This window comes from Carassius auratus, chromosome 4 (genome assembly GCF_003368295.1).
Source record: "Carassius auratus strain Wakin chromosome 4, ASM336829v1, whole genome shotgun sequence".
In the NCBI taxonomy this organism is placed as follows: Eukaryota; Metazoa; Chordata; class Actinopteri; order Cypriniformes; family Cyprinidae; genus Carassius; species Carassius auratus.
The window spans coordinates 4386579-4413776 of NC_039246.1; the positions used below are offsets into that span (position 1 = coordinate 4386579).

The window sequence follows — 27198 nt, forward strand, 5'->3', positions numbered from 1 at the left end:
TAGAGCATCACAGTCCCACCCACAGCTGGTGCCGGAACTAAAAATTCAATGCAATTTCTGCATTGACATTTGGGGTATAAGCCATTAAAACGTAACCATACATGGTAGACTTAAAACCAGCTACGGCTGTACTAAGCAACAGTATATGCTCATATAAACGTAAAAAGATCATGGGGGCACTAACCTTGTTTTGATCTAAATGCTTTTTATTCGCTATGTCTTGGCTAAGTACTTCATTACCCACAATCCTGAACAATCCCACAATCCCACAGTGATGCATCTGATTGGTGGAGCTCGTATAACCGTCTGGTCCGTGAAGACTGAAGATCATTAATAAAAAAATAAAATAAAATAAAAACCTGTATTGCGTTTTTGCACGGTAGACTTATCAGTGCAATCATGATGCCATTGAGAGTTTTGCAGGGAGGTTGGTAACTTTAGTTAGCATTATCGTCCACTTTAGCAAGGCTTCTGTAGCCTCCATATGAAATGAGTCATATCAAGCATTTTATAATGCTACTGTCAAAACAATATTTAGCCTAGACATACCTTTTTGTGCATTTACTGAAAATTTGTGTAATGGGAACGACATGTGTTGACAACTGAGCAGTGATTGCAGTCAGATACAAAGCACTGCACCATTGCTGACGTTATCGTTAACCACTTTCACACACGCACACAATATAAAATACACGATGATAAAATAAAAATCAATACACAATACATATATAAAACACTATTTATTTACACGATTAATACTGAAAGAACTGCTATTACTGCACATTCACTATATAAAATAAAATTCACTGGAGGAAAAAGTTCGCGCGAGCGGCCGTCATCAGATTTGGATGTCGCTCAAAAGGCTCGTTGCCTCGTTCGCAGTTGTGGCTTCAGTCGAATTCAATGAGGCGCGGTGGTTTATGGGATGAGTAGTTCCTGCGCTCGAAATGAAAATATGTACACAGTCTTGTACCTTTGACTTTTTTTGGATTTTGTCTTAATTTTTTCACTTGAAATGATATGTTATATGCTTATGAGTTCAGCCGTAGCTGGTTATCCTCACACATGCTCTAAAACTCTTTAGATACAGATTTTTCTGAAAGTGAATGGGAGAAATGAATGGGAAATTTACTTCCGGCACCAGAGCTCTCTCGGGCTGTGGGTGGGACTGTGAAGCTCTATATCAACTTTGTAACTCGTTACCCTCCGAACACTGGACATAGCAGACGTATGTACCGAATACAAGAAGCTATCAATCAAGAAGGTATCAGGATTATGAGTTATTTTTCATTTTTAGTTTTTGAATAATCACTTAGATTAATCATTCATTTTGACAGCACTATAATGTTTATTGTAAATAGTCAACCACACAAGAGTAATTGTTTCTTAGCCTGCACCAATGTTCTTGTCCATTGCCCTCACAGAGTCCTGCAGCTAAGCTTGGATGTACATTTACATTCCATTCAAGGTTATTGATGACATGCCTCTGAAGTTTGACTTTTTGCACCATAACAATACTTATTGGCAACTAGTCATCATATCTCTAGCTCTTTAATGTATTTGCATTGTACTAAAATGAGTTCATTTTCAATGGGCATATATGTGGCTGAAACAGGTAGCCTAGTGCCTCCCAAATTTTTCAACATGAACATTTTAATATAACATTATAGTCATTATGGCCTTTAGAAAAAATGTTTTTTGAGGAGGTGGGGTAGTGCACAATAGGCCCTTGTGGCACGGCCCAAGCTTTTGTTCTTAATGGCATTTTTTCCCCTTACATTACTTTTACTTTTATACTTTAAGTAGTTTTTTAAACCAGTACTTTTACACTTTTACTTGAGTAAAAAGCTTGAGTTGATACTTCAACTTCTACAAAAGTCTTTTTAAACCCTAGTATCTATACTTCTACTTGAGTAATGAAAGCCAATACTTTTGACACCACTGGTCATGTTTAGTCACTATAGAGACATCACAGACAGCGGCTCCTCTCGATGGTTTATGAGCGCTGACTGATACCTTAGTCTCGCGTAGACTGAAAGTCTGGAATCTTTGGCAGCTTTCATTGGGCAAGGTCCGCCCACAAGTCCGAAATATCGAACAACCAATCACAGTTCGTTTCATTCATCACCACATTTCAAGGTGTGGAAATGTCTCCACAATAACAAACCAGTGTGTAAAATTTTCTAACATATTTTAAAGATTCTATGCCACAAACTTTAAACATTTCACATACTTCTGAAAATCCAGTGTTTAGCTGATAAGCTGATAAGCACTCGTCGTCACAGTTGTAAACATGATGGCTTTCTTCTTTCATGGGGGGGTTTGGCTCCACGGTATCTGTTTCCCGACAGAACATTTAAGAACATGACACACACATCTCGTGGAAATCCTGTATAACTCAACCAATCTTATCATGACTTTGACACTCCTGAAGTGTTTCCACTTTTGTGTCCCATATGCATCAGAGATTTAGCAAACGGTCCGAGGGCGTGACGTCTGAGACTGAGACTACTGATGCCCTGGATCTCACATCCGTCACAAATGTTGAAGCAAATTTTCAATTCAGTTAGTAGGCTTTATCTTCATCATTTCACTTTATCGTTCTGTGACACAAAACGATCACATTTATAATAGTAATATTGATTCGTTACATTTATATAGCACTTTACATGGGGGGGGGGGTCTCCTCATCCACCACCAATGTGCAGCATCCACCTGGATAATGCGACGTCAGCCATACTGCACCAGAACGCCCACCACACACCAGCTTACTGGTGGAGAGAAGACAGAGTGATTGAGCCAATCAGTGTATTAGTTTATAAATTTATAATCAGTTTATAAAATTGTAATGGATTTGTTTATCATGAGACCTACTGTGAGAAATTTTCCAAGCAGAGTGATACAAACATTTTGTTTGCTGTTTATTTATTTGATATAGACAATGTATGCTAATGAACATTTGTATAAAATAAAGAATGAAAGAAAGCTGGAATATGGCAACATTGCTAATTTATATTCACAGACCTTAAGCAGCCACACACAAACACATTCTCAAATATACATACAAACATCATTAAAGAAAACCAAATACTCTGGATAAAGTAAAACAATTACACAGCTGATTTGTTATAAGATGCTTTCTAAAGTATGATAAGTGGAACATGGCACCTCATAATCTCCTCTAATTATAGACCTGGTACCAATACCATAAACCGTTTTATGAGGTCTGGCAATTCCACAACATACTTAATACATATTTCATATGCATATCATGTATTTAATTGGGCATGCTGAAGAATCATTATGTAAGGAATAATTGACGATGGGCCATTGAATTATTCAAAAAAGAATGCAAACCCGAGGTGCTGATGCAGCCACGATCAACATTAATGCGGTCAAGAGAGCTGCCTGGAACAACGTTCGCGGTTCATTTTCCTAAAAATAACTGCACACCTCAGAACATTCTCAGCCAATCAGATTTATTCATTCAACGGCCCTGTAGTATAATAGATTATAAAACATTTGTATTTTTAACTCCATCTTGGTTGCTTCTGTGAACCTCAAGATTGCTTCTCTAAAATAGTTATTTCACATGTGAAACCTCATGTGCTTATTAAGGGCTCCTTTATATTTGAAACTCTTTCTGCAGTGACCACATGTAAACACCTTCTCTCCAGTGTGGACTTTCATGTGCCGGTTAAGGCTTGATTTTCGGTTGAAACATTTTCCACATTGTTGGCAGGTGAAAGGCTTCTCTCCAGTGTGAACTCTCATGTGGTCGTTTAAGTTATCTTTTTGACTGAAACACTTTCCACAGTGTTGGCAGGGAAAAGGCTTCTCTCCAGTGTGAACTCTCATGTGACCTCCAAGGTTTGCAAAATGAGTGAAACTCTTTCCACACTGAGGGCACACATAAGGCCTCTCGCCAGTGTGAATTCTAATGTGGTTTCTAAGAGTTTCTTTTTGACTGAAACACTTTCCGCACTCTTGGCAGGCATAAGGCTTCTCTCCTGTGTGAACTCTCATGTGTTTTTTGATACCGGTTCTATTGAAACGCTTTCCACACTGTTGGCAGGCGCAATAACTACTCCTTCTCGTCTTTTGATTCATTTTTCTTGAAGTTATTTCTGCCTGTGAGCAACTAAAAGATTTTTCTTCAGTCTTAAAATCTTGTTCATTCTTATATTTCATTTCCTTCAGTTCTTGACTCTCCTCTTTCAGCACCAACAGGTCTAAGGCAAAAAACAAAACAAAAACCGCACAAAGCAAAAGATGTAATTCAGCGTCAAATCCAACATACTACTAGATCCTATACACATTAAGGAACTGAAAGAAGTATTACATGTGATCCGAGAACCACTTCTAAACTTACTTTCTTCAGGATATCTCTCAAAAATAGTGTTTGTATTTTTTTATTCTATCCCCAAATCTCCCTCCTTTTTTTTACTTTCACTATCCTAGTAACATCCCATTGGTCCACTCTGCACACCTGATCCCTGTGTTCCTGTGACATCATTGGCCAGACCTCCAATCTGCGGTGCGTTTCCCAAAAGCATTTGCCTCGTTTCCACCAAAACAAGTGAACCAGGAACTTTTTCTCCCAGACCTGTTTTCTGTGTTTCCACCACGGTCTAAAGTACCGTGAGGATTAGGCAAATAGTCTGGTGATGTAGGTCTGGGCGTGTTTCTCAATTCGATTCGGGAGTGTGATGTCTGCGATGACGCAAATCCGGTAATTCTGCAAACAGCAGCGTGCTTCATAACATCAGTCAACTCACCTTGGCTAGGGCTTTACACATATAGTCATTACAATGAAACAAAATATTATATCAATTGCCTCTTTTTATTTTCATTTTAACATTTAGATAAATTTAATACAGACCAACGATTACCTGATTTATTCAAAATAAATTATATTTTATGTTTTACCACTATAAATGACATCAGAGCCAGCGGCACACATCAGGAGGTCTAGCCGAGTTGATACTTTTCTCGATGATAACAAGCAGTATCATAAGCAATGATTCTGAATTCTTACCTGAAAAACTTTTAAAATTACATTTCTTGAAACAATAACAGTAATATTTTGAAAATGATCCAAATAAATGGTGGTTGAAATCAATCACTACCTCGCCAGCAGGGACTTTCAGCGAGGAATTTCTTTTTACCCTGAACTTTCTTTAGATCCTGGTTCCTATGGTGGAAACACACTGATTACCAGGCCAGAGTGCCTAGTTCCTGGGTAAAGTTGCGGTGGCCATTTTTAGCTAACTACAGGTGCTGGTCATATAATTAGAATATCATCAAAAAGTTTACTTATTTCACTAATTCCATTCAAAAAGTGAAACTTATATATTATATTCATTAATTACACACAGACCGATATATTTCAAATGTTTCTTTCTTTTAATTTTGATGATTATAACTGACAACTAAGGAAAATGGAAAATGAAAATGTTGTTAGTTCCATTTAACTTTATTGGTAATGGTGGAAAGCATGACCATAGTTGCTTTTGGGAATCACACCCCTGATCGGTGCCCCCGTGGCATAAAATTGGGAGAGCAGACACCACTCACAAGGCCCTGGACCAGTGGTCTCCAACATGGTGGCCATGGGTCCCTGGTAGCAGCATGGAGTTTGTTAGTCGCCCCCTACTTTTTATAAATATTAGCAACACCCAGAAAATATTCACAATGTTCTCCTCTCTCCACCTACGCTGAAGACAAATACAATGGCAACCATCAGCTCAAGTTATGATGCAGCGGATCTGATTTATTGACCCACAGCCAGCCTTCACCTACACTTATTCCACTCTTCTCTTCCTAAAGAGAGATCAGGAAGTTAAAGTAATGTTTAACACAGAAAATCCAAATTTGAATCTAGTAGCAGCTCATGGATTTGATCATTATTACAAGTGCATCTAAATAAATTACAATGTCATGGAAAAGTTTATCAATTTCAGTAATTCAACTCAAATTGTGAAACTTGTGTATTAAATTCAATGCACACAGACTGAAGTAGTTTAAGTCTTTGGTTATTTTAATTGTGATGATTTTGGCTCACATTTAACAAAAACCCAACAAATTAGAATATGGTGACATGCTAATCAGCTAATCAACTCAAAACACCTGCAAAGGTTTTCTGATCCTTCAAAATGGTCTCTCAGTTTGGTTCACTAGACTACACAATCATGGGGAAGATTGCTGATCTGACAGTTGTCCACAAGACAATCATTGACACCCTTCACAAGGAGGGTAAGCCACAAACATTCATTGCCAAAGAAGCTGGCTGTTCACGGAGTGCTGTATCCAAGCATGTTAACTGAAAGTTGAGTGAAAGGGAAACAGTGTGGTAGAAAAAGATGCACAACCAACCAAGAGAACCACAGCCTTATGAGGACTGTTAATGCAAAAAAATTTGATTCAAGAATTTGAGTGAACATCTCAAGGAATGGACTGAGGCTGGAGTCAAGGCATCAAGAGCCACACACAGACATGTCAAGGAATTTGCTGAATCACAGATAACATCAGAGGCATCTTACCTGGGCTAAGGAGAAGAAGAACTGGACTGTTGCCTAGTGGTCCAAAGTGCTCTTTTCTGATGAGAGCAAGTTTTGTAATTCATTTGGAAACCAAGGTCCTAGAGTCTGGAGGAAGGGTGGAGAAGCTCATAGCCCAAGTTGCTTGTATTCCAGTGTTATGTTTCCAAAGTCTGTGATGATTTGGGGTGCAATGTCATCTGCTGGTGTTGGTCCATTGTGTTTTAGGAAAACCAAAGTCACTGCACCCATTACCAAGAAATTTTGGAGCACTTCATGCTTCCTTCTGCTGACCAGCTTTTTAAAGAAGCTGATTTCATTTTTCCAGCAGGATTTGGCACCTGACCACACTGCCAAAAGCACAAAGTTGGTTAAATGACCATGGTGTTGGTGTGCTTGACTGGCCAGCAAACTCACCAGACCTGAACCCCAGAGAGAATCGATGGGGTATTGTCAAGAGGATAATGAAAAACAAGAGACCAAAAAATGCAGATGAGCTGAAGGCCACTGTCAAAGAAACCTGGGCTTCCAGACCACCTCAGCAGAGCCACAAACTGATCACCTCCACGCCACGTAGAATTGAGTAATTAAAGAAAAAGGAGCCCCTACCAAGTATTGAGTAAATGTAACTCAACAATTCAGAAGATTAACAATTCACTAAAAATGTTTTTTTTCTATTAAAAGAACCAAAGACTTTATTTATTTAATACACAAGTTTCACAATTTGAGTTGAATAACTGAAATAAATGAACTTTTCCATTACATTGTAATTTATTGAGATGCACCTGTAGATTCGTCACTTTGTATCTAAATGAGAGCTTAAGTGAGAGTAGAAAATGGCCTTTTATGAGAACACATGAAAAATCTTTGAGAAAATACAGGACAAAATAATTCAGCTTTGAAAAAAAAAACCCAACCTGTTTGTTCCTCAGTATCTTCAAGTTTGACATTGAATGTTTCTTCAATCTTTATGTCTTCACTCTCCACTTTAATAAATGCCATCTTTATATTCGTCTGTCACGTGTATCTCAGCCACTTCAGGAGTTTTTCTGTGTTTGAACTGTCTGTCCTGTTTAAGAACCGAATAATTAACAGATTGAAAAACACATGTAAACTAAGTGCATTGGGAAGAGAATCAGAGAGAGTATTAACAAAGTTAATATTACATATTTAGGGCTCAAGCCCAAAGGGCGAGAGGCCTATTGTTTTCCTTAGGATTATTTTTTATTATTATTATTATTATTATTATTATTATTATTATTATTATTATTATTTTTTTCCAACGTCTCGGGGGCTTTTGGGGCCCTTAACGTGCTTAAAAAGTCTTGAAAATTGGCACACAGATTGGAACCTGCGGCCATTAGGGCTGGGCAGAGACTGATACACGGGCGTGGCACAGGGGCTCTACAGCGCCCCCTGGAATATGGAGGGCCATATATCATACATTCTTGCTCGTAGACGTATGAAACTCGGTACACATATAAATCTCATCAATCCAAACAACTTTTGTATTGCATATCATGGGCTCCGCCCAACAGGAAGTTGGCTATTTAGGGTTTAGTATTCAAATTTTTCGTCAAAGTTGTGGGGGCTTTTGGGGTCCTTAACATACTCAAAAACTCTTGAAAATTTGCGCACACTTTGGAATCTGTGGCCTTTAGGAGCCTGCAGAGGCTGGGACCCGGGCGTGGCACAGGGGCTCTACGGCGCCCCCTGGAACACAGTCATAAATGTTGATGTATAGCTCACACATACTTGCACATATTCATATGAAACTCAGTACACATATAGATCTCATCGTGCCGAACAACTTTCGTATTGCATGTCATAGGCTCCACCCAACAGGAAGTCAGCTATTTAGAGTTATGTAAAAAGCGCATGCTCTGGAATTTGAAATACTTGTCATAGGTTTTTTTCTCGATTGCCGCCAAACTCGGTCAACATGATCTCAAGACACTGGGGATGAAAAATTGCCAGGGGATTTTTGATATCTCGAACGGTTTGCTCGTGGCGAGGCGTTGAAATTATGGCGAGAAATGAGAAACAGGAAGTGTCTAATACCATCCACATACATTTCCTGATTTTAATCAAACTTCATCAGATTATTCGTTGTATGATGTCGATCGCATATATGTGACTATTAGGAGCCAAAGTTATAGCGCCACCAACTGGCAGCAGAAAGTGTGTCATTTTCAAAATGCTTTGAATTCAGCATCTTATTTTTACTCGATTTGCTTCAAACTTCATCAGAATAATGTTAAAACACAGCCGATATAAATCTGCAAGGGGGATATTGATATCTAAAAAATTGTTGCCGTGGCAACATGTCAAACTGGAATACTTCTCAGGTGATTTTGAGGCAAATAACATACTTAGAATTTCACAAAACTCTGAACACACATCAGTATTTCTGATAGGAACTTAAATTGTGAATGGATTTTGGATAGCTTGAATGGTTTTGCCGTGGTGATTTTTTTAAATGACCTTACAAAGGGAATCATTATTGTATTTTTAAATTGCAGCTTCCAAACACGTCAAAGAATTTTTTCATACAGATGAAAAAGTCATTCTGAGGAAATATGCATAGTTTCACAACTTTACAACACTGTATGGATAACAGAAAATTAAAAAAACTGTCAGACATCTCATCTCACTCTGTCCCTCTGTTTGAGTATATGTGCTTCAGACTTCCATTGTCTGAGAGAAATAGCGCCCCTACAGGTTCAATTCCCGGACTTTTACTTTCACTTTTAAATCGGTTAAAAATACAAACAAATACTTAGATTTAATTCACACTGACAAGCTAAACCAACATATCTGATTATTACCGGTTCAGGGCTCATGGATAAATTATTTCTGGCCAGAGATACGTGAGAAATAGGAGAGATGAATCACCGCTGTGATCACGAGCGTCTGGAGTAAAGAGCTCAGAGAAAACGAATTTATTCCTGTTTTAAAGCTTTTAAAAATAAATTATTACAGCGATATCACACAATCAACCAATTAGAACACACCAAGAGCTAAATTAAGATGTTTTTGAACTGTTTGTGTGAAAATGAAATATTTGCAGCTGCCTATCTGAAATCACCGCCTCCGATCAGCGCGTACAGTGTCCAGCTCAAAACAAACGAATTTATTCTTGTTTAAGAGCTTTTTTAAATAAAATATTACCACAAATGCACACAATAAACCCATTGTAACACAACAAGAGCTAAATGCAGGTGTTTGTGACCTGTTTAAGTGTGCAAGACTATTTGAAAGCGCGACTGGCAGAATAACATCTCTCGAGCTGCAGGATTCTGCCTTTCGTCGTACGAACGAACACATAACGGACAAGATTATTTCAAAACACATAATAGCTTGGCGACTATAAACGAAAACAGCCACGTGAACATAAACTGGATCTACTGGATTTGAATATTAAAGTGACCACATTTACCACTTGCTTCTGTCTTCAATTTTAATCTATATAAAAAAGGAAACTCATTCGACTTGGCTGCTTTTTTAATGTGTGCGTATTTATTTATTTATCTTTTTATACATTTTGTATAATTTCATAGTTTGTGTATTACAATTATAAAAACAAAAATAAAATTAGCCACTCACATAGAAATAGCTTAGGCCTTAACCTTTTTCTGACAGTTTTAGGGATTTTTTAAAATCCTAAAAAAACCTTATTTGTGCTGCAAATAATAATTTCAAACTCATTTGATACTGACCTATGACATCCTGTGACATTATATTTATTTTAATTTACATAATCTCATGGATGTAACAGTAAATCTGTTCAGCTCACAGATCAATACTAAGCTGTAATACAAGCAGAACTTTCACAAATGCTTATGAGTCATTTAAGGATTTGATAACACTGATGATAATGTCTAATTTGTTAACATTAGCAAATTCATTGATAACACTTTATAATAACTGCACTCATTATTAAATAGTCAGTTCATGCTTTATAAAGCCTTGTCCCAATATTAATAGTCAGTAGTAAGCAGTTTATAAATACAGCTATAAATAGCTTGTCCTTGGTTTATAAGCACATTTATTAAAAATGAGAGTAAGTTATCTTCCTATGAAAAATAAAAGATAAAAATAAACAAACAACAACACAGATTGATACAGAACTCAGAAATTTTATTGTGGATTTATGATAAAGCCTGCAAATGAATTCATACTCCTACTCATACTACTCCATACTCCTTTTTCAACATGATGCCAATATACTGAGATGTTAAATTGTGAATGGGTTTAGGATAGCTTAAATGGTGTTGCCATAGAGATTTATTAAAGTAACATAAAAAAATACAATAGTTATTTTACTATATCTTTACAATTTTTCATTCTAAATCTTCATAATTTTTTATATAAGTAGAAGTCCTCATTTGAAGGAAGCACAGTAAGTTTCATAGCTTTATCACTTTCAAGAGCCAGCATAAAATTTAAACTATCATAACTTATAAATCAAGCTTGCAATTCTTAGTACCTATAATGGCCACCAGAGGGAGCTATAGGATTACTTTTAAATAATTATTGTAGAAACGAGTATGATTTAAATCATTTATAGAAATCTTTCAAAAAAAATGAATTGTATATATTTTACTGATAAAATGACCCTCACTTAATTAGAATAACAAGCTGAAGTATTTTGAACTGTATATTAAGAATAATTCTTTATAGGCTTTATGGACAGATACGTTTTGAGTGACTCTTGAAGGATCAGCACCACATCCTCTTTTACCACTGTTTAAAGAATTAATCTTACAGAATAGGTGTGAATGAATTTTGGATAGCTTGAATGGTTTTGCCGTGATGTTTTTTGAAATAATAGTAAAAAAGGAACCAGTAAATGTATTTTTATTTTTTTAAAGTGCAGCTTCTAAACACTTTTTAAAAAAAAAAAAAGTACACATAGAAGACCAGTCATTCTGAGGCATATTTCCTCAGAATGACTGGTCTCATGACAATAGTTTCATGACTATACAACACTATATGGATGATAGAAAATTAAAAAAAAACTATCATACATCTGATGTCACTCAGTCCCACTGTCACTGTGGGTAATGTGTGTGTGTGTGTGTGTGTGTGTGTGTTAAGTGAATTAGGTGTGAAACTATCAGGGTGCATTTAGTCTCCAGCGCCAACATTTTACAGAACTGCCACTTTCCTGGAGTCTCCAGAATTACTCGGTGTCGGACTCTGAGAGACTTAAGATTCCAAAAAATGATTTAATTAGAATACCATGAAGTATTGTGAAATACTATATATTAAGTCTTTATATATAGGCTTTATGCACAGATTAGAGTGACTCGTGAAGGACCAGCACCACCTCCTCTTGTTCGATGGTTTGAGGAATATATCTTCCAGAATCCAGGATTAAGATTTAGGAGCTCATTTTTATTCCACCTCCTTTCCTGAAAAGTCTGTCTTGCAGAATTGACTAAAAATTAATCTTCACATTAATTACTAATTATTTTGCAATTCTTTTTGTCAGTTCTTCTTGACCTGCTTTTTTCTTCTTCTTTTCTGACCTCATGACCCAGTCAGTATTTTTTGTACAATGGTCAAGTCTTAACTTATCCATTTCTGTATTGCATTTGTGTTTGATATTTCTCATGGGTATTTCATAATTTTCGACCTTACAGTATGAGTTAAAAGTCTAATTTAACGCATTTCATCTGTAAAAGAAAACATGCCTAATAATTCTGCACACATGAATATAAGGAGTTTTTCTCTTCCAGCTTTCCTGGACTATTGTATAGCACTCATAAATGATTAAATAAAAAATAATGGTAGTTATTAAGATTTATATGGTTTGGAATTGGTAAAATGTACTTGGAAAAAAATCACAATAAAACAATGTTTTCATGTTTAAGTTTGGAATATTAACTGACATGAATGAATGCTATATAAATATTGTTCATGTTAACATAATGTTTATAAATGAAATCTTATTGTACAGTGTTACTAATATATATATTGTTCTGTGAATGTGATTTTAAAGTCTAGATGATTCGGATTAACCCTTTAACTGCCGTATCCTTTAAAACCTCACTGCCAGAGGGATATTGTGAATGCATGTGCCCGCTGGGCACAGTTTACCTGATGCCACCGGGGTGGTGATGGCATTGGTGGCTTGAGCCCGCCATCGCTGCTTGCAGCTATATTTAAGATTTATATTTGTATTTCAACTTTTTGTACATAATATTTGATGATAGATTACACTTTCATGAAAACATTTGCAGCTGAATTGTAAAGTTTTTAAGATAATGAAACAGTAGAAAATGTAAAGAAAATATTCATTAAAGAAGTAACAGAAAGAGAAAGTAAGATCTGCCAGAGGAAAAAAAGAAGAGGAACACAAGTTAACCCAGTAAAAAAAAAATTATCAATAAAAGCATTATTTAGTATAGATTCATGTTTTCCTTGCTTTGACATTCTTTGATACAGAAAGTATTTTGAGATTTTGGTGAATTCAGGTTTTGGAGAAAAACTTATTCTTAAATGTGAATTATCTAATCATAATATGAAATTTTGCTAGTAGTAGTAAAAATTTTATAAGATAAAATAATTTTTCACGCTTTTTCTCAATATTAACGAAACCAAACAGAACATATTTATGTACAATCGTGTTTGTTGTGCTTCTTTGTCGTCATCATGAGCTGATTCAAACGCTTCGAATCACTGAATCATTTTAAGAATGGCTCGGTTCAGATGACTCGGATTCTCAGTTTCTCTCACTTATTTCCAGCACTTGGACGATGTATTAATACACGATATAATTGTTTAAATTGTCAACAGTTTGCACTGTTTTAAAAACGAACCTTTCTTCAGACGAAGCACAACAAATGCAGGAGCGCAGCGCAGCGTCAAAGCGCCAGATCAAAATAAAAGTCTCTTCTTCTTCTTTGGTGTTTTATTTCGGGTGGCAAACCAGCTTATATGTACATTACCGCCACCGACTGGACTGGAGTGTGAATCAAGCTGTATGCCTTATCTATGATGGGGAGAGAGGAGAAGGGGACAAAAAAAAAACTTTCTCTCTCTCTCATACACACACACACACACACACACACACACACTTTGTAATGATATTTCCTTCTCTTTGATTCCTATTCTACCAACATAATACAAATGTCTACCTGGTCATCCCAATATATCTGTCATCTGTGTATATGTTCTAATGTATACTTTGGCTTCTGCATCACTTAATGGAATATGTAGATCTACTTGCTTATTCTTAGAGTTTGTTTAGCCAGCATATCCACCTTCTCATTTCCCTCCACTCCAACATGAGCAGGAACCCAAATGAATTGTGTAGACTTACCCTTAACTTTTATTGCATACACCCTGCAGAATATTTCATTAATAATATAAAAATACTTCTGGACTATATACTATATTGGAAGCTGGTTATAATTCTCTTTCATTTCCTGCTGTATACTAAGGTCAACATTTGGCAAGGGGAAAAACCAGGAAGGGATTGAGGAAATTGACAGTTTATTACTAATTGATTTAATCCTATATTTTTTGCATTAGCGTCACATATCCACCCAAAACTTGTACAATTTGTTTCATTGTGTTCCCAGCATTCTTTTAATATGCTTTTGACAGGATGTTTTTCATTTTGTCCTTGGAGATTGACGCAGTATGCCATCATTAATTTTATCCTTCTAATCTTTAATGCCATTTCTCCCATTTCCAAGTGCATTTATAATACTGGAGATACTCCACTTTTCCTCTTCATTAATTCCAGCTTGCATTTTTTATTGACATTTGATATATTGTGCCCTCTAATCCAAAAAGCTCTGTCATCTGCATACAAAGATTTAACTACATTTTGTTCAACCTCAGTGAAAATATCATTAATCATTAGTTGCACCAGTCCAAAAATACGTCATGATGAGGAAAAAAAGTATATATAAGTCACACTGGACTATAAGTCGCATTTATTTAGAACTAAGAACCAAGAGAAAACATTACCTTCTCCAGCCGCCCTCTAACAGCTGTAGATGGTAATGTTTTCTATTGGTTCATTTCTCTTGGTTCATTTCTCTCGGTTTATGTCAAATTATTTTTGATAAATAAATCGCACCTGACTATAAGTCGCAGGGCCAGCCAAACTATGAAAAAAAGTTTGACTTATAGTCCGGAAAATACGGTATGTTGAACAATAATGAACTAGACATGCTAATTGTGGAGTACCATTCTCCGTATTGTATAATCTGGAGTATTCATGACCTATCCTCACTTGTATTTACCTGTTAAATAAAAAGTCCAAAACCCAGTTATATGTTCCACCGTCAATTTCTTATGCTTTTAATTTGATCAGTAATCCTTCTCTCCAGAGCATATCATATGCATTCTCCATGTCAAAAAAGACTGCTATTACTACTTCTTTGTTGGTCTGTGCTTTCCTTATGTCTGACTCTAGGCACAATATAGAATCCAATGTATTCCGACCCCTTTGAAACCCAATTTGACATGGAGATAAAAGAGTTAAAAAAGATAAAAGATGTTATTTGTGTGATCATTTGTTCCATGATTTTGCATAAATGTGAAGTCAAAGCAATATGTTTCAACAGGAAGCGTGTAGATGTCGTGCCGACAAAAACAATCTGCATCTACCCCAACCAAAAACCATGGATTAATAGCGAAGTCCGGGTAGCCTTGACAGCACGGACATCCGTTTTTAAATAAGGGAATGCTTAAGATCACAAACAAGCCAGTTGCGATCTCAGAAAATCCATCAAAGCCGCAAAAAGACAATATAAAGACAAAGTATACCAACGATGCAAGAAGCATGTGGCAGGGCATCAATAACTTCACAAACTTTAAAGGGAATAAACCAGCTACTGTGAACATCGCCACCTCTCTTCCGGATGAGCTTAATAACTTTAATGCTTATTTTGAGGCTCACAACCCCACCACACACAGAGCACTCCCACGGCTGCTTCAGAAGATGTGAGTGCACTCTACGTCTCTGTCGCGGATGTAACCCGATCCTTCTGACAGGTAAATATCCGTAAGGCTGCGGGTCACGATGACATCCCAGGCTGTGTGCTCCGAGCATGCACATTCCAACTAGCCAGTATTTTCACAGACATTTTGAACCTCTCCCTCTGTCTGTCTGTGGTTCCTTCGTGCTTCAAAAAATCTACCATTGTGCCCATAACAAAGAAAAACAAAATTACAGTATACTGCCTGCCACACTTGTTGCGAAGCTCCAGACTCTGGGGATAAAGAGATCTCTGTGCAGCTGGATCCTGGACTTCCTGACAGGCAGAATTCAGTTGGTGAGAATGGGAAACAACACTTCATCCCCGCTTACCCTCAACACTGGTGCTCCTCAGGGCTGTGTCCTCAGCCCACTCCTGTACTCCCTGTACACACATGACTGTACAGCCACACACAGCTCCAGCGTCATCATCAAATTCGCTGATGACACAACGGTGAAAGGCCTGATCACCGACAATGATGAGACGGCCTACAGAGAGGAGGTGGACACCCTGATTAAATGTTGTCAGGAGACCCACCTCTCACTCAGCATCAACAAGACCAAGGAGCTGGTGGTGGATTTCAGGAGACAGAGCAGAGAACACACACCCATTACCATCGACAAGACACCTGTTGAGCGGGTAAGCAGCTTCAAGTTCCTCGGCGTTAACATCAGTGAGGATGTCACCTGGTCTACACACACTGATGCAGTGCTGAAGAAGGCACACCAGCGCCTCTTCTTCCTGAGACGGCTGAGGAAGTTTGGAGTGAGCCCCAGCATCCTCAGAGCATTCTACATATGCACTATAGAGAGCATCCTAACGGGCTACATCATTGCCTGGTTCGGAAACAGCACCGCTGGCAACCATAAAGCTCTGTAAAGGGTTGTATGAACTGCCAGCCACATTGTTGGGAGGTGAGCTTCCCTCCCTCCAGTACATCTACACCAGGAGGTGTATAAGGAAACTCTGGAGGATCATCATTGACTCTAGCCACCCATCCCACAGACTGCTCTCTCTGCTGCCCTCAGGAAGACATCTCCACAACATCTGATCCCACACTCACAGACTGAGGGATAGCTTTTTCTGTCAGAACTAATACACTCTACAGCACACTACAGCATGCCCCCACAATATGCTATGCCACACACTGCACTTTAACTCCAACAGTTCAACACTGGACTATACATGCACACTGCATTAATACTATACCCTACCCATTACTGCTGGATACCATCCAATGCACATCCATGACATTTCTGTATCCAGTTTACGTACACTCTGTTGCATCTTAGCATATTTTTATGCGCATGTTTACATAATGTAGAACGTGTACATTCTGTGTATAGTGTATAATGTGTATTGCTAACTGTATGTATGTACATATTGTGTAGTGTTAACTGTAAGTATGTCTAATAGTACAATGTGTGTACTCACTATATGTATGTGCATATTGCAAATTTTCACCTGATGGAAGTCTGTATGTCTATATGGTAATTATTTCTGCAGTTTATATAATTAATATATTCCACCAAGGTACACTTTTGGAAAATCTAACACCTGTGCTTTTAGGGATTGTTTCCTCAGCTGACTGAACAATTTCATTAACTAGTTTATTGTTTAAAAAAAAAAAAAAAAAGATATCTCTCTGATTTTTTTTATCCTAGAGCCAAAAATAGTTTTCCACAAATTTCTGTAAAAGCATCCCAATTTGCATTTTTCAGTTTCCATCTTGTATTTCCCTTTTCCTTCTCAAAACACCAGTGGTTTTGGCACTGTGAGCAGGTGCCAGGTCGTGCTGAAAAATGAAATCTTCATCTCCATAAAGCTTTTCAGCAGATGGAAGCATGTAGTGCTCCAAAATCTCCTGATAGCTAGCTGCATTGACCCTGCCTTTGATAAAACACAGTGGACCAACACCAGCAGCTGACATGGCACCCCAGACCATCACTGACTGTGGGTACTTGACACTGGACTTCAGGCATTTTGGCATTTCCTTCTCCCCAGTCTTTCCTCCAGACTCTGGCACCTTGATTTCCGAATGACATGCAAAATTAGCTTTCATCCGAAAAAAGTACTTTGGACCACTGAGCAACAGTCCAGTGCTGCTTCTCTGTAGCCCAGGTCAGGCGCTTCTGACGCTGTTTCTGGTTCAAAAGTGGCTTGACCTTGGGAATGCGGCACCTGTAGCCCATTTCCTGCACACGCCTGTGCACGGTGGCTCTGGATGTTTCTACTCCAGACTCAATCCACAATCTTCCTCAGGGTCCGGTCACCTCTTCTCGTTGTGCAGCATTTTTTGCCACACTTTTTCCTTCCCACAGACTTCCCAATGAGGTGCCTTGATACAGCACTCTGGGAACAGCCTATTCATTCAGAAGTTTATTTCTGTGTCTTACCCTCTCGCTTGAGGGTGTCAATGATGGCCTTCTGGACAGCAGTCAGGTTTTGAGTAATGAACCAGACTGGGAGTTTTTAAAAGCCTCAGGAATCTTTTGCAGGTGTTTAGAGTTAATTAGTTGATTCAGATGATTAGGTTAATAGCTCGTTTAGAGAACCTTTTCATGATATGCTAATATTTTAAGATAGGAATTTTGGGTTTTCATGAGCTGTATGTCAAAATCATCAGAATTAAAACAATAAAAGACCTGAAATATTTCAGTTGGTGTGCAATGAATCTAAAATATATGAAAGTTTAATTATTATCATTACATTATGGAAAATAATGAACTTTATCACAATATGCAAATTTTTTTAGAGAAGGACGCATGCAGCAAAGGGTTAAAAAAGAACCCTTTGGGACATTATTTCAGCTTGGTTACTGGCAGATTATGAAAATAGACACTTTAAAGATTTTAAAAAATCAGGTGGCATAAAAAAAGCCGGGGGGTGCGCGTGGACCCCTATTTCCATCTAGACTAATATTCATAGTCAAAATCTGTCAGTAGGTTAATATTGTTAGTACTGTTTATGTGCAGCATTTTTATAGTTTGTATTTTTTAGTTTATGTTTAGGTAAACATTTATATATATAGTCTATTTAAAGTCAAAATCTGTCAGTAGGTTAGTTGTAACTGGCGCCTAATTTTAATGTCTACTGGAAAACTATGCAGTCCAGCAGTGCTGTTGCAACCATCAACACTACACATACGTACCATCCTGACCACTATACTAAATACAGAAAAATCTATGCCAACTTGAAGCTATCGTAACTGATGCAATACTATGCTACTAACTAACTATGCTTCTAACAATACTAATGTTACACTAACACATATGCTAATTAACTACATAGGCTACACGAAATAATCTAAATAAATATATAAATGCTATGCTAAATAGATGCTATAATGGTCTATCCTGGCCGTTTTCAATACTCGCAATTCCAACTCCTGACTCAGTAATTTTGATGGCACAAGATGGTTTTATACAACCAAGGGGCGTGGTGAGCTGGAAACTGCTTACTTACGTCACCTGCCACCGCTTACATCACTTGCCACTTCAACATCCAATAGGGAAAATCAACTGCAGTAGTCTCCGTTCAAATAAATGATCAGCACTAATAAAGCCCCATTCTTACAGATCATTAACTAAAAAAAGTTGGTTTAGGGTTTAGTTACTCTTTAATTGGATTCAGGACCATCATTGATTGCGGTATGTGGGCCGAGGGAAGTGTGGTTGTGTGGACTGGAGCTGGGCCAAAAATAAATTGCTATGTGGGTGTGTCTTTTCGAATTTGAAGCAAAAAAACACAATAACATCCTATATCCTTGTAAACACAGTTGGCTATGTTTTAAGTCCCAGGTATTTAGAAAGGCACATAACCCAAGCATGTTGTTTTTCAAGCTAAATCTGTTTTAAAAAATTGGGTTTGATTTTTATTATCATTTATAATTAGGCTACATGTTTTCATTTATCTTAATGTGATTTTTTTATATATAAAATATGTCAATATAATTTGCTCGTTTTTCTCTAATGCTCACTCATGAAGATTGTTGATGTTGATCAAATACCATGTGAGACTAATTTTAATAACTTTTTGTTTATTTGTGATTTTCCCCGTGTAATTTCCCTCCTCTCGTCGCTTCTCTCTCTCTCTCTCTCTCTCTCTCTCTCTCTCTCCAGTCCAGCGTGTGGCGCTAAAACACACGCGTGTCTGTCAAACACCGTTAGACCTCAGAAGAAGAAGATTAGTTTCACCGCGCTCTCTGTTGTTTTGTTGTGGTGCTGGTTAAATACAAACTGTTCGAAATAACGTATAGTTTCTGTAAACAGAAAATTCCAGTTTTTGAATCAGGTCAGTAAATGTCTGTAATGTTTTGAAGCAAGCAGGGAAAAAAGCAGGAGTATCATCTGAACTGAGATCTGCTGCTGTGAAGATGGAGTTTGTTAAAGAAGAGCGTGAGGAAAACACGAGTGAACCAGAAACCTGCAGAATAAAAGAAGAGGAACCAGAACCCTGGAAAATAAAAGAAGAGGAGCCAGAAGCCTGGAGAATAGAATACGAGGAACAGGAAACCTGGAGAATGAAACAGGAGGAACAAGGAGGTTGGTGTTTATCCTTCATTCATCTTCAATTACTTTTCCTGAATGTAAAAATAAGACCTTAACTTACAATTTCAAGTTTCAAATTTCTTAATGAAGTGTGACTGAACCGACACAGATTTAATTAATAAACTTAATTTTCGCCTTTTGGAATCGTAAAACAGTTGAGAATTGATTTGTTTGAACGTTAAAGGCATATTTTAAAGGGATTTAAATATTCTGTAATAAATAATAGATTACATTCATGCTATTAGGAGAAACAACGATAAGTTTGGGCCCTGGCTTGATTTGCTAACAGACAGGGACACAAATTGAAACATTTTGAGACAAATAAAAGTGGACTGAACTTTAATACTTTAATCATGCATTATAATAAACAAGGTTACTTACATGTTTGTGACTGCTGTCAGGATTAAACCTGAGAGTAAAAGCCTGCTGCAAATCGTGAAATGTACCGGTCAAGCAAACAATGCTCTTCTGAGACATTCACATATAGTGAGTTTACAGAGCAGCTGAACCTGATATAATATGTAAATATATGCTGCATGCTTTCCTCTCAATAACGAAATAAACAAGAAAAACTGGCAGCATTATTACTGTTTTTTTTTTCTGTATTTTTGATCAAATAAATGCAGGCTTGATGAGCAGAAGAAACTTCTTTCAAAAACATTAAAAATAGTAATGTTTCCAAACTTTTGGTAAAACCTTTCTAAACTTTTATATATATATACATTTTTTTTCTTATCTTACATTAAAGTTAGGTTGTCTATATTTAGCATATATTATATCTATATGTTAGATTGTGTTTAACACAAAAGAGTGATGATCCACACGATATGACTTGCAGGAGGAGATGTTAGGCAGAATAATGTGTCATTCAATCACTTTTCTAAATAGCCTAGCTAATTAAATGATAAAATGAGAGTGTTTCTCTGTCTGTCATCTATTCTGTGTGCTAAATATATATTTGTATGAATCCATTTAATAACAATTGTAATTGAATAATATGATTTTTAAAAGCTGATGTGATTGCCGTTATATATAGTTATAAATATGTATTTTAGAAAATATGTATTACTGAACATTTTAACTCTGAGGTCCCCAACCACCGAGTCACATGAAAGTGTGTATATATATATATATATATATATATATATATATATATATATATATATATATATATATATATATATATATATATAAAATGACACTTATTTATTAACCGTATTTGAGATTGTGATGGAGTAACAATTTGATGATTTTATTTAAATCAAATGTTCAATTAGTACATGAATGATTATTCTTATTATAGGTTATTAGGGGTTAAACAGATCTCAGCTGATCCGTAATATGCACCAGACAATGAAGATTGTGCTCCGCTCGCTCTACACTCACTCGCTCAACCCAGAATGCCCTTTGGTGATTTGCTTTTTGAGAATGTATCTTAAACTAAATTCTAAAATCTGGTAAACATCAAGAGATATTTTAATAGACCACAGTTCCCCGCAGGTAATGGTCTATTTTATCTTGACTCAAGCTTTATAATCCAAATGTATCTTGTAAAGATCTATGCACATTTCATCTCGTGTGCGTTTGTGTTTTAATGAGCCTGTTTTGAATGGTCTATTGCACAGAAATGGCAGCTATTTTCACAGAAATAAAGTTAACGAAAAGGTAGGTGTGCTAAGGTTAGATTCATTTATTTAATACATTTTAATTAATACATTACAATATGGGTGTAACAGTACACAAAAATCATGGTTCGGTACGCACCTCGGTTTTAAAGTCACAGTTCGGTTCATTTTAGGTACAGTAAGGGAAAGAAATGCAAACATTAAACTGCACGTTGTTCATTACCATAAACTTTTTTTACAATTTGTTTACACTTTTTTTTTTTTTTTTTTTTTATACTTTTTTAATAAAATATATATTAAATTAAAAAAGAATAAGACATAAAATACTGCTGCAAAGTTCTCCACTAAATAAAATACTCTCAGTCTCAAACCAATATCATATAATAAAATATAATGAAAAATGTAAATGAATAACTATGATTACAGTGCAGCATTACCAATCCCAGCTTGTAGGCTTGGTCATACTTAAAAAATATATATAATTTTTACAAAGTGTAAAGTGCAGCATCAACAGTTTCAGTTTTTAGACCTGCTCAGATTTCGTTATTGCGTTGGCCCAATCGGAATTTTAGAGCAAAGGTCTGTTTAAATGCCAATGGGAGCTCCGTTTGAATTACAATCGTTTTTTTCCTAGTTGTAGTGATGTTCACACTCACGTGATGCCTTTTGAAAACATTAGACCGGTGACACACTGGCATACTGGCCTACCTGTCAAACGTATTCTATTTTGCCGTCAATACTGCTGACGATATTCTTTATCAGTAGGCTTTATATTTATGCTCAACATGAAGTATAGATATTGTTGTCGTGAAGACAAGATCCTGGTCAGTCGGCGCATCGGCGGCCTCCCTCTATGTCCCCTACATGATTCTGGTGTGTAAAGACACAGAAAATGTGAAGCAGCCGTCACGCAACTAACACGCAGCAGAAACGCCACGCTCACGCCATGCACCCAGTGTGTCACCGGCCTTAGAATCAGCTGCAGGGTGGGATTTGCGCTGAATGCGGAGGCTTCCGCCACTTAATATGTTCGTTTGGAAACACGAAAATGTACTTATGTTCCACACACAAAATATTTCATTCGGTCATTCGGTACACACGTACACCGTACCGAAAGCCCTGTACTGAAACGGTCCGGTACGAATATACGTACCGTTACACCCCTACATTACAAATAATAAAATTAAAAAGAAGAATGTAAGAATTTAGCTCTGACACATGATAATTGCTATTTATCAGTATGCTTAATTCTAGACAGTTATCCAAGAATTAAACAATTAGACACTTAAGTAAACAATTAGGCCTACTGGAGCAATTTTATGTTGAAGCTGATCCTGAGCGGGAATTGGTTTAAGGAGACCCCTGTTTTAACTAATTTCAAAGGCTTAATAATCAGTCAATGTCTACTGGTTTATCAGTGAAATAATTGATGCTTTGTTTATTAATCATCAATCGTTGCAGCCCTAGTGCACAAATGTTTTCCTTTTTCCAAATGTCCCATTTGATTCTCGTTTATTCATTTTAGGCCTGATGAAAGTGAAGGAAGAAAGACAAGATCTGAATGAGGTGGAGGAGAAACATCCGTGTCAGAATGATCATGATGTCAATGAAGAAAAATCAGCGAGTTGCAGCATTCAGATAACAGAAGTCAAAAAGCCTTTCAGCTGCTCTCACTGTAAAAAAGCTTACAGACACAAAAAAGGCCCTGGGAAACGCAAGAGAAATCCTAATGTGGAAAAGCCTTTCAGCTGTTGTCAGTGTGGACAGACTTTCATATGCAACAAAAACCTTAAGAATCACATGTTAATTCATACTGGGATAAAGCCTTTTACCTGCTCTCACTGTGGAAAGAGGTTTACCAGGAAAAGTCAACTTAAGGATCATTTGCTTAATCACTCTTCAGTAAAGCCTTTCAGCTGCTATCAGTGTGGAAACTCTTTCACTCGTAAAACAAACCTTAAAACTCACATGTTAATTCATACTGGGTTAAAGCCTTTTAGCTGCCCTCAGTGTGGAAAGAGTTTTATACAGAAAACACACCTTAAGGATCATTTAATAAGTCATTCTTCAGAAAAGCCTTTCAGCTGCTCTCAGTGTGGAAACACTTTCATACGTAAAGCAGACCTTAAGAAGCACATGTTTATTCATACTGGGTTAAAGCCTTTTAGCTGCCCTCAGTGTGGAAAGAGTTTTATAGAGAGAGCACGACTTAATAAACACATAAGAACTCAGGTGTGTGGAAAAGGGAATAGCTGTTTTCAGTGAGGAAACACTATCACATGTAATGAAAAGCTTAAGAATCACATGTTAATTCATGCTAGGATAAAGCCTTTCAACTGCTTTCAGTGTGGAGTTTACATTCATGTTTATATTCATTTAGCAGACACTTTTATCCAAAGTGACTTACAATTGGGGAATACATGGAGCAGTTAATCTCAAAGAGGTAAAACAGACACAGAAAGTGCTCGTAAAACCAAATTTCATTGTTCAGATAAGTACAAGCTCAACTGGGAAAGTTTAAAGATAAGATTGTTTTATTTTTATTTTCCTCAAATGGTAACAAAGAAGATACATTTTTAGCCATTGCTTGAAAATTGTCAGGGATTCAGCATTCCGGATTGGGGTGGCAAGATCGTTCCACCAGCCAGGAATGGTGAACGAGAATGTTCTGGAAAGTGATTTTCAGCCTCTCTGTGGTACCAACAGGTGTCGTTCACTAGTGCATCTCACACTTTTGGATGTAGATCCGTAAAAGTGAGTGGAAGTAGACCGTTGCGGAGCCTTTGGCTGTTCTATATGCAAGCATTGATGGTCTTGAACTGGATGTGAGCCACAACTGGACTGGACTCTTTTGGACTGGTTGAAGACCCATTGTGCCACTGCATTCTGAATCATTTGTAGAGGTTTGACTGTGCTTGATGGAAGTCCAGCCAGAAGAGTATCGCAGCAGTCCAGTCTAGAAATGCCAAGAAATTGTGCTGCATGCTCTGTCTGATGTTGTTTCACCTGTAAACGAGGATTTGATCGTCACGTGAGAATTCACACTTCTGGAAGAGCTGCATCACCAGAAAATTCACACAAATTAAAAGACTCGCATCTGTCCTGCTGGTTTTTCAAATTCAAAAAAAAAAAAATATATATATATGGATAATTGTGGGGATGGATATTGTTAAGGTATTAAAGGCATTACTGTTACTCCTGATTTATCTGGTATTATCAGTTGTTTTTGTTATTTGTCTGAATTCTCAAGATGTGAAATCTCTCTGTCAAAGCTATTAAAACTGTGTGTGTGTGTGTGTGTGTGTATATATATATATATATATATATATATATATATGTGTATGTTCTTGTTTTTACATGTAACACACCGCTACATTAAAAAAGTAAAGTGAAGTGACATTCAGCCAAGTATGGTGACCCATACTCAGAATTTGTGCTCTGCATTTAACCGATATGAAATGCACACACACAGAGCAGTGAACACACACACACACACTGTGAGCACACACCCGGAGCAGTGGGCAGCCATTTATGCTGCGGCGCACGTGGAGCAGTTGGGTGTTCGATGCCTTGCTCAAGGGCACCTAAGTCGTGGTATTGAAGGTGGAGAGAGGTGTTCATGCACTACCCCCACCCACAATTCCGTCCGGCCCGAGACTAGAACTCACAACCCTTCGATTGGGAGTCCAACCCTCTCACCATTAGGCCACGTAGCAAACCTCTCCCTGTATCTCTTTGTCCTGTCTGCACTTGTCATCATTATCTGCCTCAAGTTGACAAAAAAAAAAGGAAATGAATGGTTTGAGATGAAGACAACATTGTTTAGACTTAAACAGCATTCTAAGGTTTCTGTGAAGGGATCTGCGGTGTCTGTCTGATTAACTAGAAATCTGTATCACCGAATAAAACTAAACTAAACTAAACAAAATCGATGGTGAATAATTACAGCTTTTATGTGATGATTGACCCAAATAAATGTTTAAAAGGACAAAACATACATTGGACTTTGTTATTTATTGTTATATATGCAGGGAATTACAATTCATATCATATGGTGTGACAATCAAATCATATGGAGTGACAGGCATACATGTCACACCATATGATGTTTTCTGCACTTAGCACAACCTTGAGTCTTGTAGCTACACATTAGCATACTAACAACATGCTAGCTATAACAAAGCAGCATAGATTTACATATAATTATGACAAAATAATAACATTTCTTTTGCATTTTTATAAAAAAAAGTGTCACACCAAAAGACATCTGGAAGTGGGACTTTTGTCAGAGTGCCAACAAGATCTGATTTATTGTAAAAATAAAAATGATGACTCACCTCAGGTTGAACAGTAGAAATACACTGCTAGTTCTGTACAACATTGCTGAAGAAGGTCCTCTCCTTCCCAAGCGTGTCAAAACAGTTGTCCGTTCAAATATCCCAAAATAGTGTCACACCATATGAATTTGATTTGTGTGACAAAATCTTTTTGATTAGAACTGACTCAAAACATTATGCTTGGACTTTGAAAAGAGTAGGCTCACAAATAGACATCTGTATTATTTGTCTGTATTTTTTTGAGAATTTTTGCATTTTTTTTTTTTTGTTTTATTCAAGTTCTCACTTTGAGAAACAAGTGCCGGACAGTCACAGCATATGAGTTTTGTTATGTTTGGTTGAAAATTCTGAAAAAATTAGTTATGAACTGTTTTAATGTTGAATATGTTCACGTAAAGCATAACGTTCTGCACAATATTGAGAAGGTTTTTGGCAAATATATTTTGCATTCGTACATGTTTGACACTGAAGACAGCAAAACTGCCATGTCACGTCACCCACCCAAATATATGCTGCATGCTTTCCTCTCAATAACGAAATAAACAAGAAAAACTGGCAGCATTATTACTGTTTTTTTTTCTGTATTTTTGATCAAATAAATGCAGGCTTGATGAGCAGAAGAAACTTCTTTCAAAAACATTAAAAATAGTAATGTTTCCAAACGTTTGGTCTGTACTGTGTGTGTATATATATATATATATATATATATATATATATATATATATATATATATATATATATATATATATATTTTTTTTTTTTTTTTTTTTCTTATCTTACATTAAAGTTAGGTTGTCTATATTTAACATATATTATATCTATATGTTAGATTGTGTTTAACACAAAAGAGTGATGATCCACACGATATGACTTGCAGGAGGTGATGTTAGGCAGAATAATGTGTCATTCAGTCACTTTTCTAAATAGCATAGCTAATTAAATGATGAAATGAGAGTGTTTCTCTATCTGTCATCTATTCTGTGTGCTAAATGTATATTTGTATGAATCCATTTAATAACAATTGTAATTGAATAATATGATTTTTAAAAGCTGATGTGATTGCCGTTATATATAGTTATAAATATATATTTTAGAAAATATGTATTACTGAACATTTTAACTCTGAGGTCCCCAACCACCGAGTC

At 36.7% G+C, this 27198-nt stretch overlaps 2 protein-coding genes across 3 annotated transcripts; one reads left to right on the forward strand and one right to left on the reverse strand.

Annotated features, from left to right (window-relative positions):
- Window positions 1-2920: 2920 nt before the first annotated feature.
- On the reverse strand, window positions 2921-13446 carry LOC113067154 (gastrula zinc finger protein XlCGF7.1-like). 2 transcript variants are annotated; one of them, XM_026239436.1, is made up of 3 exons: window positions 13367-13446; window positions 7457-7608; window positions 2921-4232 (listed from the first exon to the last, which is right to left on the reverse strand). In XM_026239436.1, the coding sequence occupies exons 2-3, from the start codon at window positions 7539-7541 to the stop codon at window positions 3589-3591; spliced, it is 729 nt and encodes a 242-aa protein (XP_026095221.1). In that variant the 5' UTR covers window positions 7542-7608; window positions 13367-13446; the 3' UTR covers window positions 2921-3588. The 2 variants fall into 2 exon arrangements, with proteins under 2 accessions (XP_026095221.1, XP_026095229.1); XM_026239444.1 differs by lacking the exons at window positions 7457-7608; window positions 13367-13446 and adding an exon at window positions 4490-4869.
- A 6270-nt stretch (window positions 13447-19716) lies between these two features.
- LOC113066928 (gastrula zinc finger protein XlCGF8.2DB-like) lies at window positions 19717-25182 on the forward strand. Its single transcript, XM_026239069.1, has 2 exons — window positions 19717-20085; window positions 23242-25182. The coding sequence occupies exons 1-2, from the start codon at window positions 19917-19919 to the stop codon at window positions 23979-23981; spliced, it is 909 nt and encodes a 302-aa protein (XP_026094854.1). The 5' UTR covers window positions 19717-19916; the 3' UTR covers window positions 23982-25182.
- Window positions 25183-27198: the final 2016 nt, after the last annotated feature.